Raw genomic sequence first — 19334 nt, forward strand, 5'->3', positions numbered from 1 at the left:
GCACAACCTGACTAGCGAAAGGGAGTTTATAGGACATATTCTGAGACATCAGGGAATCACCAGTTTAGCATTGAAGGGGAGTGTGCAAGGTAAAAATTGTAGAAGGAGACCAAGAGATGAATACAGTCAGCGGATTCAGAAGGGTGTAAAGTGCAGTAGTTACACAGACAAGGAGAGACTTGTGCAGGACAGAGTAGCACGGAGAACTGCATCAAACCAATCTTCAGACTGAAGACCACAATGAGAAGATAGTAGTCAAATGAATCATCATTTTGGTTAGATCTCTACAGAAGCAAATTGTGTAAATGTATACTTTGACTCCTTTCTGTATTGATAGTTTATTTAGTGTCAAATAACAGCTTTAATGCCTGCAAATTATTTAAACTTTTGTTCACACAAAAACATCTTGAGCTTCATGGCCAGTGATCCATAATATACATAGGTATTCATCATGCTCTGCACAGATGTGAAACAGTGCCACATTTACATATATTTTATGCAACTGTAACCACGGAATGTGACTTCAGAGTATACCTGGAAAAACATTTGCCTGTGTGGTTTGAGGCAGACTTGTCCAGTGATATACCCTGAGGAATAACGTGGATTTCGTCCCCAACGATCTACAGTTGATACAATATTCACACTCTGGAAAATCCAGGAGAAGTGCCACAAGCAGGAAACTCCTCTGTTCATTGCCTTTATTGATCTATACAAGGCTTTTAACACAGTCAGCAGAGAAGGACTGTATGCAGTACTTTCAAGATAGGGTGTCCTCCAATGCTCGTAAAGATGATCATGGCTTTTCACGAAAATATGCAAGATGCTGTGGTTTTTGACAGAATCATATCTGACCCATTTGCTGCAAAAAGAGGGGTTTTTCAAGGCTGTGTATTGGCTCACACTTTGTTCAATATTTTTTCCTCAGCACTCCTCAAAGTTGATTTTGGTGAAACTAACTTGGGCATTCATCTACATTCCAGAGCTAATGGGAAGCTCTACAACATTTCTCTACTCAGATCCAAGCACTTCCGAGAAGACTTGCTTGCAAATAGCCTTTTACTTGCTGACGATGCTGAATTTGTAGCGCATACTCGAGACGATCTGCAAGAGCTTGTGGACAAATTCTCTACTGCATGCAAGCTCTTCTCCATGTATATCAACAGTAAGAAGACAGTTGTCATGGCACAAGGATACACAGATTCACCTGTCATCAAACTGGACAGCTCCTTGTTGGAGGTAGTCAATAAATTCTGTTATCTTGGTTCAGTAATGGCAGAAGATATCTCCTCGGATGACGAGGTAAATGCTCGAACAGGAAAGGCTGCCAGCACTTTCGGAAAGTCCTGCATGTGAGCACGGGATGACAAACATCTCACACTGTCAACAAAAATACTTATGTATCAATCGTATGTACTGTGTGCTCTCCTGTATGGAGCTGAGACTTGGACGTCGTATGCCAAACAGTAACGAAAGCTCGACGCCTTTCACCTGAGGTCTTTACGGAACATCTAGGGAATATCGTGGAAGGATCATGTGACAAATGGTACGGTTCTGAAAACTGCAAAGTGATAGAGTAGCACTGCCACACTCGAGCAACATTGCCTGCAACATCTGCATCGTACGGACCACTCCCGTCTGCCCTGGCACACATTACTCGGTGAAATAGCAGGAGCAAAGACACCTCATGGAAGACCTTTGCTATGCTTTATGGATTGTGTCGAGCACGGTATGTCCACATTTAATATTGACGGTGACAAGTGCAAGCAACTCGCTGACGATCGCAGCAAATGGAGGAAACTGACAGCGGATGGAAGCGAGATGCACGACCGAGTATGGCTTAATGACAGTTGCAAAACGATCGTGCAGACATGAGGTTACAACTAACCCTCCTGCTGGAGTGACTCATATTTGCCTCGCTTCAGACAAACCGTGTATCCTCTACACTATTGGTTTTAAAGATAATTATGACAATTCTGTGTTCTGAAACTGTACTGCCTGAATACGCTTAGCTATTTTCCCAGGCACCTGGGCCACTGAGGTGGGCAGCATTCTGTATTCACAAGTTTTAAGCAGAGAACCTCATTGTTTCTTTTCATGAAATTTGTGGATATCTCATTAATTTGTTGTTTTTCAGTTGTGGAAAAGTTTTCTTGAAGAAGTTTGACAACTATTTCCCATTTATTTTCCTCTGTCTTTAAAGCACAAAACATGCAGTAACAAATAACGTAGAATTAATAATTGTAGTCAAAGCACGATAATCATGTCGGTAGCTGATTTAGTGATGTTGCTGAGCATATCCGTACAAAATGAGGGCCGACACTGAGCCTCACTCAGTTGATCTATGTCTAGTGTTACACAGCATAGCAAATTTTGTGAACTGGGCTCATTTTCTTAGTATGGGTCACTATTGATCTTCAGCTTATTTAATTGTCACTGAGTCTTCCTCAGAACGTCTTGCTGTGAATAGTTTTGGGCAGTGATTAAGTGCTCTCCTACAGACTAAATTGTGGGCACACTTCAGTTGTGAAACAGTATTATTTGTTCTTGTGTGCGGCAATACATTGTAATGATTGGCATTATGCAATGTCTTTGCCTCATCTCTTCCTTCAAGTCTAGGCTCCTCTGTCACTGTGTCTCTGAGCAGAAGTGCCTTTCAAGATGACATGCACTGTAAGTGACTTCATGAGAAACACATGAGCCTGACCAGCATTATTTGGGACACACTGTCTGCAGAGCTTCCACACAACTACTGAGATGTGTACAGTGAAATATTTACACAATAACATGACACTAGAGAAAAAGAACTGAAAATAGCTTAATCCTCAGTAGGTGTGGATCTCAGCAACTGGTAGGGGTGAAGCTCAGCAGCATGAGGTGACAAATGATCAGTGAGGTTGCTGCATAAACGTACTGTTATAATTGTATGTGACTTTACTCGACAGGATGATGATCACAATTCGTGGGAAGGGGATACAATAAGCAGACGTGGAGGAGTATGTAGCGCTAGTTGATTTCCAAGTTAAACGTGTAAATAACAGACAAATGTAACAGATGAAGATACAGTCTCTCAGCTTTTGAGCCTTCTATGTAGCTACATTTGATGAATTTAAGTTTGGTTGCCCTCTACATTATATCAGTGGTGAGCTGATATGCTGTACTAAGTCAGTGATCTTTCACACATTAACATTTGCCCCTGTTAATAATTGCATGTGGAACTCTTAATTTCCCCAAGGACTATTTACAGTGATGTCACCAGTCCATACATGATGAACTCTCACAACTGTTTTTAAAATGTGGCACTTAATACATACTGTCCTCCTTAGCTTTGTGTAAAGGCCATCTCCCCATGCTACTTGGAAATGTAATATTTGCTGATGATGCAAGGATACTAATTAAAGGTCTAAACTCAACCTCATAAAAAGCAACACAGAATAAATGAGGATGAGAACTACAACTCATTTTCAGGGTAATCGCATCAGAAAGACAGAAACATTTACTAGTAAAACAAACTAATGTGCCTTGAGAAAAGCCATGAATTTAAAATCAAATGGGTTCAGTATCTCCAATCAAAAGCTTACACACCTGAGTAATGTCCACTCCCTGTAGCTGAGCGGTCAGCACGACAGAATGTCAATTCTAAGGGCTTGGGTTCGATTCCTGCCTGGGTCAGAGATTTTCTCCGCTCAGGGAATGGGTGTTGTGTTTTCCTAATCATCATCATTTCATCCCCATCAACACGCAAGTCACTGAAGTGGCATCAAATCGAAAGATTTGTACCCAGTGAACGGTCTACCTGATGGGAGGCCCTAGGCGCACAACATTTACATTTTACCTCAGTAATAAAAAGGATGAACTTCTCATACGTGTCAGAAAAATTAAAGGAGAAATGGAGTGTCAGCAGATTTGTACATATCAAATAATCACTGAAATTGAACAGATTGATCCTGGTGAAAGCTGTAATAACTGAAAAATCACAAAATCTGAATATTAACTGTAATTCTTGTAAGTTAGACAAACAGTGCAAGCTGCTTTCATCAGCCCGTTAAGAGGTCAAATGCATAACCACTGATTTCGCACTCAATGACTGCGAACTGGAGGCATGAAGTAATGCAGTCGTATCTCATCTGCAAGCAAACAGCCCAAGCAGATGGGTTCCAGTAAGCAGAAGTGCTCCACTAGCTTCATATGAACAAGCGTACAGCAGATACTATGCGAGTTAAGCTTGTACACTAAGGAGTTGCAAAAGTATGTCTGTACCTTTGTCTGTGCCTTTGGACTTGGGTACTGATTTCCATTGTACATTTGTCTACATATACGTATGGTGGTATGTGATGATTACTTGAATGTAAAAGTTCAGTTATAACAATAGAATCTGGCACATCTATGCTTCATGTTCTGTGGTACCACACATTACTTTATATAACCGAATCATAACGAAGTTATAGGTTGGGGTGGCTGTTTTTTCTGGTTAATGATTGGAGAACCTAGTAAGCCTTATCTGTAAAGTTATAAACTACTGTCTGTGCTCTTCTGCATGTTCATTGCAAATCAAACCACGAAGCAATAAGAATCGGACCAGTAAGCAATCCCAGAGTCTCATTTCCCCTAGCCTAACATCCAAGTCATTCTGTACTGTCATCAACCACAGAGACCTGAAAAATCTTGACCCCATTGCCATTTTACTTCTGTAAGCAGACACTTGTGTACAAAGAAATAGATGACCTCAGATCCTCATCACCTCTGATCTGAGTGTGAGCTTCTAAGTAAGTATGTTGTGACTCATGTTGGCTTACAATAAAGCAAGTTAATGTTATACTGTTGTTAAAACAGTAAAAATTAAAGGGGGAATGGCTATATTTGTCAAAATGGGAGTTTAGTCCCAGGCTCCTTAGTTTAACAAATGTTGTGCTGAATAGCTCTTCCAGTGCTGTGCCACCTTGGTCAGTCAGAAAATAAAGATAAACTTGCAGTACTGACAGTTCACAGGCCACCAGCAGAAGATTTCTATGGCATCAGAAAGCCACTGGAGATAATTTTAAATAAGGTTATGCAAACATCCCTGCAGAACCATTGTTTATAGGACTTTGGTGTTTATTTTCTATTAGACAGTGCTAACTGATGGCAACTGGATTTGTTGACCTACAGTTGTGTGTTACCTATAGAGATTGAAGGACATAATGGAATATGTAATGACAATTTGTTTTCAGATCCAACAGCCTGCAGTGGTTTAGCTGTAAAAACATTAGTTAATAATCAAACAACGAAAACAATTCTTTTTTAGAATGATGTATTTGTATAGATAAAAAATCATCACCAAAAATCATCACCAGTAAAAGAAGGTTATAATTAGGCAAACTTTTGGAGCCAGTGGCTCCTTCTTGAGCAGACGGGGTGAAGGGGAAGGAAGAGGGATGAAGGAAAGAACTAGATAGGTTTAGGTGAAGGGGTAGATTTTGAGAAAGTCATATCCAGAACTGAAGGCCAGGGGAGACTTGCCAGATGGGATGACAAGCGAAGACTCTTATTTTCTCATACTGTCTAGTGAGTCCTATGTGACCTATGGTTTTAGAAGGCATTTCCAAAATCTACCCCTTTTCCTAGACCTCTCCAGTCATTTTCCTTCACCCTCTTCCTTCCCCTTTAACCCTTCTGTCTAAAGAGGGAGCCACTTGCTCCAAATGCTTGCCTAATTGTAACCTTCTTTTATGTGCATGTTCTGCTGTTGTTTGGTGAATAGATATTTTATCTATCCAGTTACATTATTTAGTTAATAATATATTTGAGCATAATGGTACAAGATTTACAGTAAAATATACAGTGGATGAAATTATGGTAGGAACAATAGATAAAAATTTATAAAGCAGGCAGCGATGACAGAAAATGTAACTCTTTCTTAAATATATTACTTTATCACTTTGAGTAAAGATATTACTGTAGCACTCTGAGTCTTGGTATCCTCTAAAACAGTAAGGGCAGAATTGAACATCAGGATAAATGATGGATAATTTGTGGGATTAAAGAGTATTAAAAATATCAAATTATTAAAAAGTAGTAATAATGCTGGCTGGGGTAGTGTTTGTAGATTGTAGATTCTATTTTATTGGTCCCATTGTCTACATAGCAGCTTATGCACAAGACATTGGACAAGTCAAGTTATAAATATACAGGCTGAAAGTCATTTAAGGCATACATATTTAAGCTTACAATAATACACTTTACACGTAAGTATTTATATAACACATTTCATAAATTTAAATATTCTTCAATGGAGTAAAAGCAGTGATGCTGTAAATATGACTTTAGAGATTTTCCAGATGTATTGACCTCAGTGATAGCTTTTATGTTTTCAGGAAGTTTGTTATAAAGCTTAACTCCCATGTGAAAAGTACGTTTTTGGCACAGTGCTGTGCTGATTTGAGTCATATGTAAGTATCTGTTTTCTCTGGTAAAGTGCTCATGTATATCACAGTTTTTTGCAGTCTCCATTCCTACCGGTTACATTTAATTTAAATAACAGTAGGGTTTCCATAATGTATACACATGGTAATGGAGGAATACCAGATTTCTTAAACAGGGGTAGACAAGAGTCTCTAGGCTTGCACCCAAACAAGATTCTAATGGCCCTTTTTTGTAGTTTAAAAGTGCTATTAGCTCTTTTAGAGTTTCCCCAGAAGGTGACCCCATATCTAAGACGAGAATGAAAGTACGCATGATATGCATTCCTAGCATAATTTAAAAATCTTGTGCTAACTTGGTACGATTACCCTTAAGTATCTTTGAAATCAATCACTTAGGGTATATATCCTGACAGACTTAAATGTGCTATACTAACAGTGATCTATTAAATTATAGATAAGCAAGGCTCCTCTAATTACAGACTTACTTGAGTCTTACCAATCATTTCAAAATTGTCTCAAAAAGTTGGCTATGATAGAACACTGACCCATGTAACTGAACAGAAGCTGTTAATTGCCTCTGTTTAGCTTTCATTAAGGACTCTCTTCAAGTAAGCAACACAACAACTCAGAAAAGAAGTTCTGACAGAAGTAAACCAGGAAAATTATCCAGTTTTTGTATTTTGTGATATAATAAAAACCTTTTGTTGTATGCTTCACCTAATTATACTTGGCAAACTAAAGTATTATGAGATTAATCACATCCCTCTAGCATGAATGCAGTCTTATCTTCACAACAGAAAGAAGAGTGTCTCAGTGACAGACTGTGTTATAGACATGAAACTAATCTCAGAATGGACTAACATAACATGTGGAGTGCTGTAAGGGTCAGTACTGGACCTACTTTTCTTCCTACCTATACAGAAGATCCTCCAAAGATTTTAAAGAGTGATTAAAGAAGGGTCGGTCGATCAGTCAATTTGGGGGAGGGGGCCAAACAGTAAGGTCAGTGGTTCCATCAGATTAGGGGAGAATGGGGAAGGAAATCAGCTGCATGCTTTCAAAGGAACCATCTGGGCATTTCCCTGAAGTGATTTAGTCAAATCACAGAAAACCTAAATTGGGATGGCCGGACATGGGCTTGAACTGTCATCCTCCTGAATGCGAGTCCAGTGTGCTCAGTAAACGAAAATTGTAAATTTTGCTGATGACCCAAGTGTACTAATCAAGGATTAAAATTCTACCTTAGGAGACACGGGTCAAATGATAAGTGAACAGGACTACAAGTTCTTCACTGGTAACAATTTAAGTCTTACATTTCATCAGCATCTATATCATACTCTGCAACCCACCTGATGATGTGTGGTGGAGGGTACTTCTGGTACCACTAACTGGTCCCCGTGCTTGTTCCAGATACGAATGGAGCAGGAAGAGTGTTTGTCAATAAAACTCTGTACTAGCTCTAATTTCCTGAATATTTTTGTTGTGGTCTTTTATGAGATGTGTGAGAAAGTAATATGTTGTACAAATCTTCCCAGAGAGTACTCTCTTGAAATTTCAATTGTAAACCTCCCCATGATCCACAATGCCTCTCTTGTAGTGCCTGAGTAACCAGTCCCTTGATGAAATGCTCCACTCTTAATTGGATCCTCTCTCTCTCTCTCTCTCTCTCTCTCTCTCTCTCTCTCTCTCTCTCTCTCTCTCTCTCTCCCCCCCTCCTATCAGTCCTACCATATAAGGGTCCCAGATTGATGAACAGTACTCAAGAATTGGTCAAACAACTGCCTTGTAGGCCACTTCTTTCATGGATGAGTTACATTTCCTTAAGATTCTTCCTGTGAATCACTATCTGACCTAGATATCTTATGCTATATACTGTTTATAGCAATATGTCATCATGGTGTAGTTTTACGGTAGTAGATTTCTTTTCCTATGTATGCACAATATGTTGCATTATTCACATTCAGAATCAGTTTCCAGAGACTGCACCATTCATCAATCTTCTGTAGATCATTTTGCAAATCGATACTGACTTCAGGTGTTGCTACATTCTTATAGACAACCACATCGTCTACAAGCAGTCTTAAAGAGCTTCCAGTGCTTTTTCCTAGGTCTTTTATATACATTGTATACATTAACAGTCTTATGACACTTCATTGGGGTCCTCAGGAAAATCTGTAGTTCTTGTTCTGTTAAGAGTGAGATGTTGCTACAAGGAAGTCCTGAATCCAGTTGCAAATCTGGTCCAATTCTCAGTAAGCTCATATTTTTTTCATTAAAAGGCACTGCAGGATTGTGTCAAATGCCTTTCTTGAGTCAAGGAACATGGCATCAACTTAAGCACTGATGTCTGCAACGTTGTGGAGCTCACAGAAGAACAGAATGAACTGAGTTTTGCAAGATCTCTGTTTGCAGAATCCACATTGATTTTATAGAGGAGATTTTTATTCTCCAAAAACATCATAATTCTTGATTGTAAACATGTTCTGTAATTCTACAAGAGGTTTATGTCAACGATATAGGCCTACAATTATGTGCATCTGTCCTATGATCCATCTTGGAAATGGGAATGACCTGCAATATTTTCCAGTTGCTCCAATGAACTGCAATAACCTGCTGCTAGAAAGAGAATAATTTCTTGTGCATAACCTTTGGAAAACCTTACATGTATCTCATCTAGTTCTGATGCCATACCTCTACTAAGCAATTTTTAGTTACATTTTTGTCCTGCGACTGGTTATCTCAATATCTGCTATTTCGACATTTGTACAGTGATTGAAAGGAGGGACCATATTACAGCCTTCCGCAATGAAACAGTTTCAGAAGACTGAATTCAGTAATTTGGCCTTCTCTCAGTTATCTCCTGTTTCAGTGGCTATATGGTTACTGAGTGCTGGAATAGATAATTTTGACCCACTTACTGATTATAAGTAAGACCAAAACCTCTTAGGGTTTTCAGTCAGATCGGTTGACAAAATTTTTTACTTTCAGACATTCTCTCATTGATCTTCTTACTCTCTTAATCTCAGACACACTGATATTATTTAAGGTCAAACAAGCAAAAAGGATCTGGTAGTACCAAAGGCAGTCATTAATGGTAATACAATAAATTCCTTCGGGGCAGCTAGATAACAATTTCACCCATTGTACTTTAATTTTGAGCTGCAAATCAGTCAAAATCATTTCTTAACCATTTTAACAAGTTTTCATCACATTTGTTTGATTTTTCCTCTCAAATTAAAATTTGAGAAATTTCAGATTTAGAAAATATTCAACTTCTCATTGGTTCAACATTTTATTCAACTCTTATTTCAAATATTGTTGAGAGTGTAGGCATTTTAATATTCCAAACAAGACTTTCTAAATGAATTGCAACTGAAATAATTTCACTGACAGAAGTGTTACATTCAAAGGCAAAATTAGTCTACTTTTCGGTATGGAATATTCACAGACATTTAACATCTAAGCCAGCCGGGGTGGCCAAGCAGTTCTAGGCACTACAGTCTGGAACCGTGCGGCTGTTACAGTTGCAGGTTTGAAACCTGCCTCGGGAATGGATGTGTGTGATGTCCTTAGGTTAGTTAGGTTTAAGTAGTTCTAAGTTCTAGGGGACTGATGACCTTAGCAGTCAAGTCCCATAGTGCTCAGAGCCATTTAACATCTAAAGTGATATTGCATTTACCGCAATATACTTATGGTGTAGCTGTGCACATTTTGTTTGGCATCTTCTTTGTTTATTTCACTTGGATATACGGTGTCTCCTTCCAACGTACTTTACAATTGGAGGTAATGTTCATATGAGATGCAGTCAATAGTTGTTGAAGGTCTTCCTGGTGCTCTTTGGTCATAAAGTCCTTTCTTCAAATATGTAATGGCATTCTGTCTTCTCGAGTCTTTCATAGTTACAGAATTTTTCCCATGAATCATGTTACAAAGACTGTGAATCCACAACAGCCAAGCTTAGCTCGGCTAAACAAATTCCAGTACCACTTCTTTCCCTTTATGCTAATGAAATGTTTTTCTAGGAGCCGGTCATGATATTTGACACTCCCATACAGTTATTGTTATTACTAGCTTAGTGCCTGCTGCTTCACACATGTAGACTGTATGGCCTGCAGATTTTTTTTTCTTTATTACTAAATTGAATTTTTACATTGTTCACAAATTACACCACCTCCTAAGCTTTTCATGCAAATTAAGGCCATGTAAGCATGGTCTTTTTCAAATGTACTTCTGACAAAAAATGATTCTGGAAGCTGTTCCTCAAAGTTTTGTTAATCATACTTCTTGTGGAGATATTTCCTTTGCAACTTCATCCTCTAACAAATACTTCTTTATATCTAGCTGAGAAGTAAAATTTTATTTTGCATAAATTTAGTTGTAAAACTTTTTTAATGTAACAATATTTTCTTAAAAATTATCATGCCCTATTACTCTTCCTTAGGAGTCCAATTCCAGAAACACTGAAACAAGTATTCTTTTTTTTTATTTCTACCTGAAAAGTCAGATACCAGTTGTCACAGATGCAGCCTTAAAAATCGGTTGGTAGTTCTTTAGTGATTATTTACTTTCAAAAAACTTTACCCACTGTTTTACCCCCTTAGTGATTGGATTTCCAAAAATGCTGAAACACTTATTTTCTCTTTTCTGTCAGAGAAACCAAATACCAGTTTTTTCAGTTCTAGCTTCAAATTTCCCTTAAAGTCACTTATGTTCAAAAAGTCTTTTATCCCTTATTTCAGCACCGTAGGAGTGGAATTTTGGACAGTCCCTTCTTATATTATGTCTATAGTATAAGATACACACCCTCCTCAAATTTCAAGTTTCTATCCTTTGCACTTTGGCCTGGACAGCGATGTGTCAGTGAATCACTGTGACCCTATTTCAGCCCCTTGCGGGTTTGAATTTCCAAAAACAATGAAGAACATGTTTTTTCATCTCTAACTGAGAAGCCAACCACCTGTTTTCAAAGACTTTACTTCAAAAAAGTATTTGCAATGAAATATTTTGGTAAAGCAGTTCACACCACTTACAGGTTGAATTTCCAAAAAAATGACATGTGTATGTTTCATTTCAGATAGATGCAACAAAAAGACTGTCGCAAAATAAGCTTCTGGCTAACAAGGCACACACACACACACACTCTCTCTCTCTCTCTCTCTCTCTCTCTCTCTCTCTCTCTCTCTCTCTCTCTGTGTGTGTGTGTGTGTGTGTGTGTGTGTGTGTGTGTGTGTGTGTGTGTGTGTGTCAGCTGAAGCCACTCTACGAACAACAGCAGCAGCATTACATGATGGGAGAGGTATCTGGGTGGGCGTAAAGAGAAGGCTGGGCCGGGGAGGGGGAGGGAGAGAAGAGTAGGGTGGGGGAGAGTGAAGTAATGTTGGGGAGCATGGAGGGACAAGGTGGAGAGAGGGTAGGGCAGCTAGGAGCAGCTGGGAGGTTATACGGAGTGTGGTGGAGAGATGGTGGTTGTGCAGGGGGGAGGGGGCAGTAGCAGAAAAGGAGAGAAGTAAAAAGTGCTGGAATGGGAACAGTGAAGGGGTGATGGGTGAGAATGAGAACAATGACTAACAAAGGTTGAGGCCAGGAGGATTACAGGAACGTAGGATATATTTCAGGGAGAGTTCCCATCTGGCAAATCAGAAAAGATGGTGTTGATGGGAAGGATCCATATGGCACAGGCTGTGAAGCAGTCATTGAAATGAAGGATATCAAATTTGATAGTGTGTTCAGCAACAGGATGATCCTGTTGTTTCTTGACCACAAATTTTGTCAGTGGCCATTGATGACGACAGACAAGTTGTTGGTTGTCATGCCAACATAGAATGCAGCACAGTGGTTTGCAGCTTAGCTTGTAGATCATTTGACTGGTTCACAGATAACCCTGTCATTGTTGGGGTAGGTGATATTTGTGAGCGGACTGTAATAGGAGGTAGTGGAACGCTGCATGGGACAGGTCTTGCACAGTTCTATTACAGGGATATGATCCATGAGGTAAGGGGTTGGGAACAGGGGTTGTATAGGTATGTATGAGTAAACCATGTAGGTTCAGTGGACAGCAAAATACGTTGTGAGAGGGGTGGAAGGATAGTGGACAGGACATTTCTCATTTCAGGGCATTATGAGAGGTAGTCAAAACTCTGGCAGAGAGTGTAATTCAGTTGCTCCAATGCTGAAACTCAATTACAAAGGGGATGCTCTTCTGTGGTCATACGGTGAGACTTCTGGAGATGGTGGGTGACTAGAAAGATAAGGAATGGAAGATTTCTTTATGGTATGGCGTTGGGAGGATAATTACAACCTGTAAAGGCCTCTCTGAAATATTCTGTATATTTCGAGAGGGATCGCTCATCACTGCAGATGTGATGACCACACCAAGTTTGATATGGACAGAGGTACTGATGTAGCCATCTTTGAGGCAGAGGTCAACATCTAGCAAAGTGGTTTGTTGGTTTGAGTAGGACCAGGTGAAGTGAATGCCGGAGAAGCAGTTGACGTTCTGGAGGAATGTGGATAGGCTGTCCTCACCCTCGATCCAGGTCGCAAAGATATCTCCTAGACCAACACCTGCAGCCTATTACCCGGCACATACCCTCCATATAAAAGATACCAACCATTCCTTCCACCAACTCTTCACAGTTCCTGTCCTTTACCACGCAGTGCCTGCTCATCACTATTGACGCTGCCTCTTTTTACACTAACATCACCTATGCCTTATCACTGTTCAACACTACCTTTCCCAATGCTTGGTGGATTATAAGCCAAAAACCTCCTTCCTGGTCACCATGATCAAATATATCCTCACCCGTAATTACTTCTCCTTTGAAGTCATGACCTACAGACAAATCCAGCGTATGGCTGTGGGCGCCCACATGGTACCATCCTAAACCAACCTATTCATGGGTAATCTAGAGGTATCCCTCATAAACACCCAGAATCGTAAACCCCTTACCTGTTTAGTCTGGACGGAGGGTGAGGACACCCTATTCACATTCCTCCAGAACCTCAACAGCTTCTCCCCCATTCCCTTCACATGGTCTTACTCAACCCGACAAGCCACCATTCTAGATGTTGAACTCCACCTTAAAGATGGCTACATCAGTACCTCCATCCATATTAAACATACTAATCACCAGCAATACCTCCACTTTGACAGCTGCCACCCATTCCATACCAAGAAGTCCCTTCCATACAGCCTAGCCACTCATGGTTATTGCATCTGTAGTGACGAGCAGTCCCTCTTGAAATATACTGAGGTTCTCACTGAGTCCTTTACAGACCATAATTATCCTCCCAACACTGTACAAAAACAAATCTCCCGTGCCTTATCTTTCCAGCCATCCACCACCTCCCAAAGTCTCGCTGTCCAGCAACAGAGGAGCATTCCCCTACTCCTCTCATAAGTCAGTGCCACCTATGACAGGAGGAACTGAATCACATTCTCTGCCATTGTTTCAGCTACCTCTTGTCGTGCACTGAAATGAGAAATGTCCTGCCCACAATTCTTCCACCTCTTTCACAGTGGTATTCAGCCACCCACTCCAACCTAAACAGTATACTCGTCCATCCCTACACAAACCCTGCTCCCAATCCCTTACCTCACGGCTCATACCTCTGTAATAGACCTCGATGCAAGACCTGTGTCATACATACTCACACCACCACCACCTACTCCAGTCCAGTCACTAACATCACCTATCCCATCAAAGGCTGTGAAACCAGTCATGTGATTTACAAGCTAAGCTGCAACCACTGTGCTGCATTCTATGTAGGCATGACAACCAACAGGCTATCTGTTGGCATGAATGGCCACCAAGAAACTGTGGCCAAAAAACAAGTGGATCACCCTCTTGCTGAACATGCTGCCAAACATGATATCCCTCATCTCAATGACTGCTTCACAGCTTGTACCATATGGATTCTTCCCACCAACACCAGCTTTTCTGAACTGCGCAGGTGGGAACTTTCCCTGCAATACGTCCTATGTTCCCGTAACCCTCCCAGCCTCAAGCTTTGATAGTCACTGTCCTCATCCATCCAGCCCCCTCCCTGTTCTCATTCCAGGACTACACAGCCATCATTTCACCACCACAGACTTTTAAGTTCTTTTTATTTCTCTCCTTTCTGCTACTTACCCCCTCCGCACCCCCTCTCCACCTTTTCTCCTGCACTCTGTCTAAACTGCACCACTTCACTGTCCGCCACCTGCACCACACCATCTCTCACCCTCTCTGCCCCAGCGTCCTCCTTTTCCCCACCCACTTGCCACTCCCATCATGCGCTGGTGCTGCTGCTCGCAGTCTAGTTTCAATTGTCTGAGACTACACATGTGTGTGCAAATTGCATTTGCATGCCTGTGTGTATGTGTGTCTATTGCTAACAAAGACCTTAATGGCTGAAAGCTGTAATTGTGTGACTCTTTTTGTTTTGCATATCGTGACTCAGCATCTATGCTATATGATGAGTAGTAACTTTCAGTCTCTAATATTGTTACATTCCATCCTTGATTTTCCATTGTTTGTTTCTCATAATATTGTCACATTTTGTCCTGGATTTTCCACTGTTTGATCCAAATACAACTTTTCATAGATATAGCTTCAAAAATGCTTGCACAACAAAATATTTCCATAAAAACTTTATCCTTCATTGCACCTCATAGGGGTTGAATTTCCAAAAACAGCGAAACATTTTTTTAAATTTCTAAGTCAGAAGCCAAATTTAAATATTTATAAATTTAACTTTAAAAATGCTATAATAATAAAATATTTTCATAAAAAAATCGCATCGCCTATTCCACACCTGTAGGATTTGAACTTTCAAAAACAATGAAACATATTTGTTTAATTTCTAATTGCGGAGCAAAATTTAAATTTTCATTCATTTAGCTTTAAAATGCTTTCATTAGACAATATTTTCATAAAAAAATCTCATCCCTGTTTCACCCCCTGTAGGATTCAATTTGCAGAATACTGAAACACTTTTTTTTTTTTTTTTATTGAAGAGTCAAATACCATAAATGTGGCTTTAAAAAGTATTGCATAGTTCTTTAATAATGACATATTTTCAAAAAAATCTTTCAATCACATAGGGTTAAATTTCCAAAAATGCTGGAAAGTGTATTTCTATATTTCTGACCAAGAAACCAAACACAAATTTTCGTATGCCTAGCTTCAAAATTGCCTTGATAGTGACATTAAAAAAAAAAAAAAGCCTTCAGCCTCCCTCAGAGTTGGAATTTTCAAAAATCAATTCTTAAATGGCACCTATGGTATAAGTTCCACACATTGTTCAAATTTAAAGTTTCTGTCCTTTATGCAGTTTGGGCTGGGTGGTGATAAGGCAGTCTGTTAGTCAGCGCATTGCCTTTCATGTATAGATATGAAGACATGCTGGCTGCTCAATCTGAATCACTTTCTTCTTTTTCTTACAGAATCCTTCTAACTTTTGCTATATACTGAATGTTGTCAAAATTTGTGCACATTGAAACACATCTCTTGTGATTCCACTTGGCAACTGCTATTTCATTCTTCTTGTCAAATTTACTGACATGATAGCCTCTTTCTTTCTTTTGTATTTCCTTGCATGGCTTCAAAGGACACTCCAGTTCTCCTCTCCCTTACTTTTATGCTGGCTCTGAAACACCTCTCTTTCAATACTTTAAGCAATAATGTAAAGAAATCATTGATGTGTGAAGAATTAAAGTTAGCTAATGTATTGAGCACAACTCATTCACCTAAAGGAATAGCTTATGAAGCAAGAGGAAGATTTTTTTCCAGTCACTTCCACTTGCCCCCCCATGAACCATGGACCTTGCTGTTGGTGGGGAGGCTTGCGTGCCTCAGCGATACAGATGGCCGTACCGTAGGTGCAACCACAACGGAGGGGTATCTGTTGAGAGGCCAGACAAACACGTGGTTCCTGAAGAGGGGCAGCAGCCTTTTCAGTAGTTGCAGGGGCAACAGTCTGGATGATTGACTGATCTGGCCTTGCAACATTAACCAAAATGGCCTTGCTGTGCTGGTACTGCGAACGGCTGAAAGCAAGGGGAAACTACAGCTGTAATTTATCCCGAGGACATGCAGCTTTACTGTATGATTAAATGATGATGGTGTCCTCTTGGGTAAAATATTCCGGAGGTAAAATAGTCCCCCATTCGGATCTCCGGGCAGGGACTACTCAAGAGGATGTCGTTATCGGGAGAAATAAAACTGGCATTCTACGGATTGGAGCATGGAATGTCAGATCACTTAATTGGGCAAGTAGGTTAGAAAATTTAAAAAGGGAAATGGATAGGTTAAAGTTAGATATAGTGGGAATTAGTGAAGTTCGGTGGCAGGAGGAACAAGACTTTTGGTCAGGTGAATACAGGGTTATAAATACAAAATCAAATAGGGGTAATGCAGGAGTAGGTTTAATAATGAATAAAAAATAGGAATGTGGGTAAGCTACTACCAACAATATAGTGAACGCATTATTGTGGCCAAGATAGACACAAAGCCCATGCCTACTACAGTAGTACAAGTTTATATGCCAACTAGCTCTGCAGATTATGAAGAAATTGATGAAATGTATGATGAGATAAAAGAAATTATTCAGGTAGTGAAGGGAGACGAAAATTTAATAGTCATGGGTGACTGGAATTCGTCAGTAGGACAAGGGAGAGAAGGAAACATAGTAGGTGATTATGGATTGGGGCTAAGAAATGAAAGAGGAAGCCGTCTGGTAGAATTTTGCAGAGAGCATAACTTAATCATAGCTAACACTTGGTTCAAGAATCATAAAAGAAGGTTGTATACATGGAAGAATCCTGGAGATACTAAAAGGTATCAGATAGATTATATAATGGTAAGACAGAGATTTAGGAATCAGGTTTTAAATTGTAGGACATTTCCAGGGGCAGATGTGGACTCTGACCACAATCTATTGGTTATGACCTGTAGGTTAAAACTGAAGAAACTGCAAAAAGGTGGGAATTTAAGGACATGGGATCTGGATAAGTTGAAAGAACCAGAGGTTGTACAGAGTTTCAAGGAGAGCATAAGGGAACAATTGGCAGCAATGGGGGAAAGAAACACAGTAGAAGAAGAATGGGTAGCTCTGAGGGATGAAGTAGTGAAGGCAGCAGAGGATAAAGTAGGTAAAAAGACGAGGGCTGCTAGAAATCCTTGGGTAACAGAAGAAATATTGAATTTAATTGATGAAAGGAGAAAATATAAAAATGCAGTAAATGAAGCAGGCAAAAAGGAATACAAACGTCTCAAAAATGAGATTGACAGGAAGTCCAAAATGGCTAAGCAGGCATGGCTAGAGGACAAATGTAAGGATGTAGAAGCTTATCTCACTAGGGGTAAGATAGATACTGCCTATAGGAAAATTAGAGAGACCTTTGGAGAGAAGAGAACCACTTGTATGAACATCAAGAGCTCAGATGGAAACCCAGTTCTAAGCAAAAAAAGGAAAACAGAAAGGTGGAAGGAGTATATAGAGGGTCTATACAAGGGCGATGTACTTGAGGACAAAATTATGGAAATGGAAGAGGGTGTAGATGAAGATGAAATGGGAGATAGGATACTGTGTGAAGAGTTTGACAGAGCACTGAAAGACTTGAGTCGAAACAAGGCCCCCGGAGTAGACAACATTCTATTAGAACTACTTACGACCTTGGGAGAGCCAGTCATGACAAAATTCTACCAGCTGGTGAGCAAGATGTATGAGACAGGTGAAATACCCTCAGACTTCAAGAAGAATATAATAATTCCAATCCCAAAGAAAGCAGGTGCTGACAGATGTGAAAATTACCGAACTATCAGTTTAATAAGTCACAGCTGCAAAATACTAACGCGAATTCTTTACAGACAAATGGAAAAACTGGTAGATGCGGACCTCGGGGAGGATCAGTTTGGATTCCGCAGGAATGTTTGAACACGTGAGGCAATCACTTATTATGACTTATCTTAGAAGAAAGATTAAGAAAAGGCAAACCTACGTTTCTAGCATTTGTAGACTTAGAGAAAGCTTTTGACAATGTTGACTGGAATACTCTCTTTCAAATTCTGAAGGTGGCAAGGGTAAAATACAGGGAGCAAAAGGCTATTTACAATTTGTACAGAAACAAGATGGCAGTCATAAGAGTTGAGGGGCATGAAAGGGAAGCAATGGTTGGGAAGGGAGTGAGACAGGGTTGTATCCTCTCCCCGATGTTATTCAATCTGTATATTGAGCAAGCAGTAAAGGAAACAAAAGAAAAATTTGGAGTAGGTATTAAAATTCATGGAGAAGAAATAAAAACTTTGAGGTTCGCCGATGACGTTGTAATTCTGTCAGAGACGGCAAAGGACTTGGAAGAGCAGTTGAACGGAATGGACAGTGTCTTGAAAAAAGGATATAAGATGAACATCAACAAAAGCAAAACGAGGATAATGGAATGTAGTCAAATTAAATCGGGTGATGCTGAGGAAATTAGATTAGGAAATGAGACACTTAAAGTAGTAAAGGAGTTTTGCTATTTAGGAAGTAAAATAACTGATGATGGTCGAAGTAGAGAGGATATAAAATGTAGACTGGCAATGGCAAGGAAAGCGTTTCTCAAGAAGAGAAATTTGTTAACATTGAATATAGATTTATGTATCAGGAAGTCGTTTATGAAAGTATTTGTTTGGAGTGTAGCCATGTATGGAAGTGAAACATAGACGATAACTAGTTTGGACAAGAAGAGAATAGAAGCTTTCGAAATGTGGCGCTACAGAAGAATGCTGAAGATTAGATGGGTAGATCATATAACTAATGAGGAGGTATTGAATAGGATTGGTGAGAAGAGAAGTTTGTGGCACAACTTGACTAAAAGAAGGGATCGGTTGGTAGGACATATTTTGAGGCATCAAGGGATCACAAATTTAGCATTGGATGGCAGCGTGGAGGGTAAAAATCGTAGAGGGAGAC

General features: G+C 39.8%; 1 protein-coding gene across 3 annotated transcripts in view; it reads left to right on the forward strand.

The window, feature by feature from the left end:
* The window catches only part of LOC126326285 (cilia- and flagella-associated protein 58-like), a 369658-nt gene that overhangs the window by 294395 nt on the left and 55929 nt on the right, over positions 1 to 19334 (forward strand). Inside the window, exon 17 of one of the 3 annotated variants that reach the window (XM_049995677.1) lies at positions 6351 to 6425. The exons of the other annotated variants lie outside the window; for them this stretch is intronic. Coding sequence (XP_049851634.1) covers positions 6351 to 6371 — 21 coding nt within the window. The 3' untranslated portion in view covers positions 6372 to 6425. Of the gene's footprint in view, positions 1 to 6350; positions 6426 to 19334 lie in introns of those variants that run through there. 3 annotated transcript variants of the gene reach the window in all.

Source organism: Schistocerca gregaria, chromosome 1 (assembly GCF_023897955.1).
Source record: "Schistocerca gregaria isolate iqSchGreg1 chromosome 1, iqSchGreg1.2, whole genome shotgun sequence".
Classification (NCBI taxonomy): Eukaryota; Metazoa; Arthropoda; class Insecta; order Orthoptera; family Acrididae; genus Schistocerca; species Schistocerca gregaria.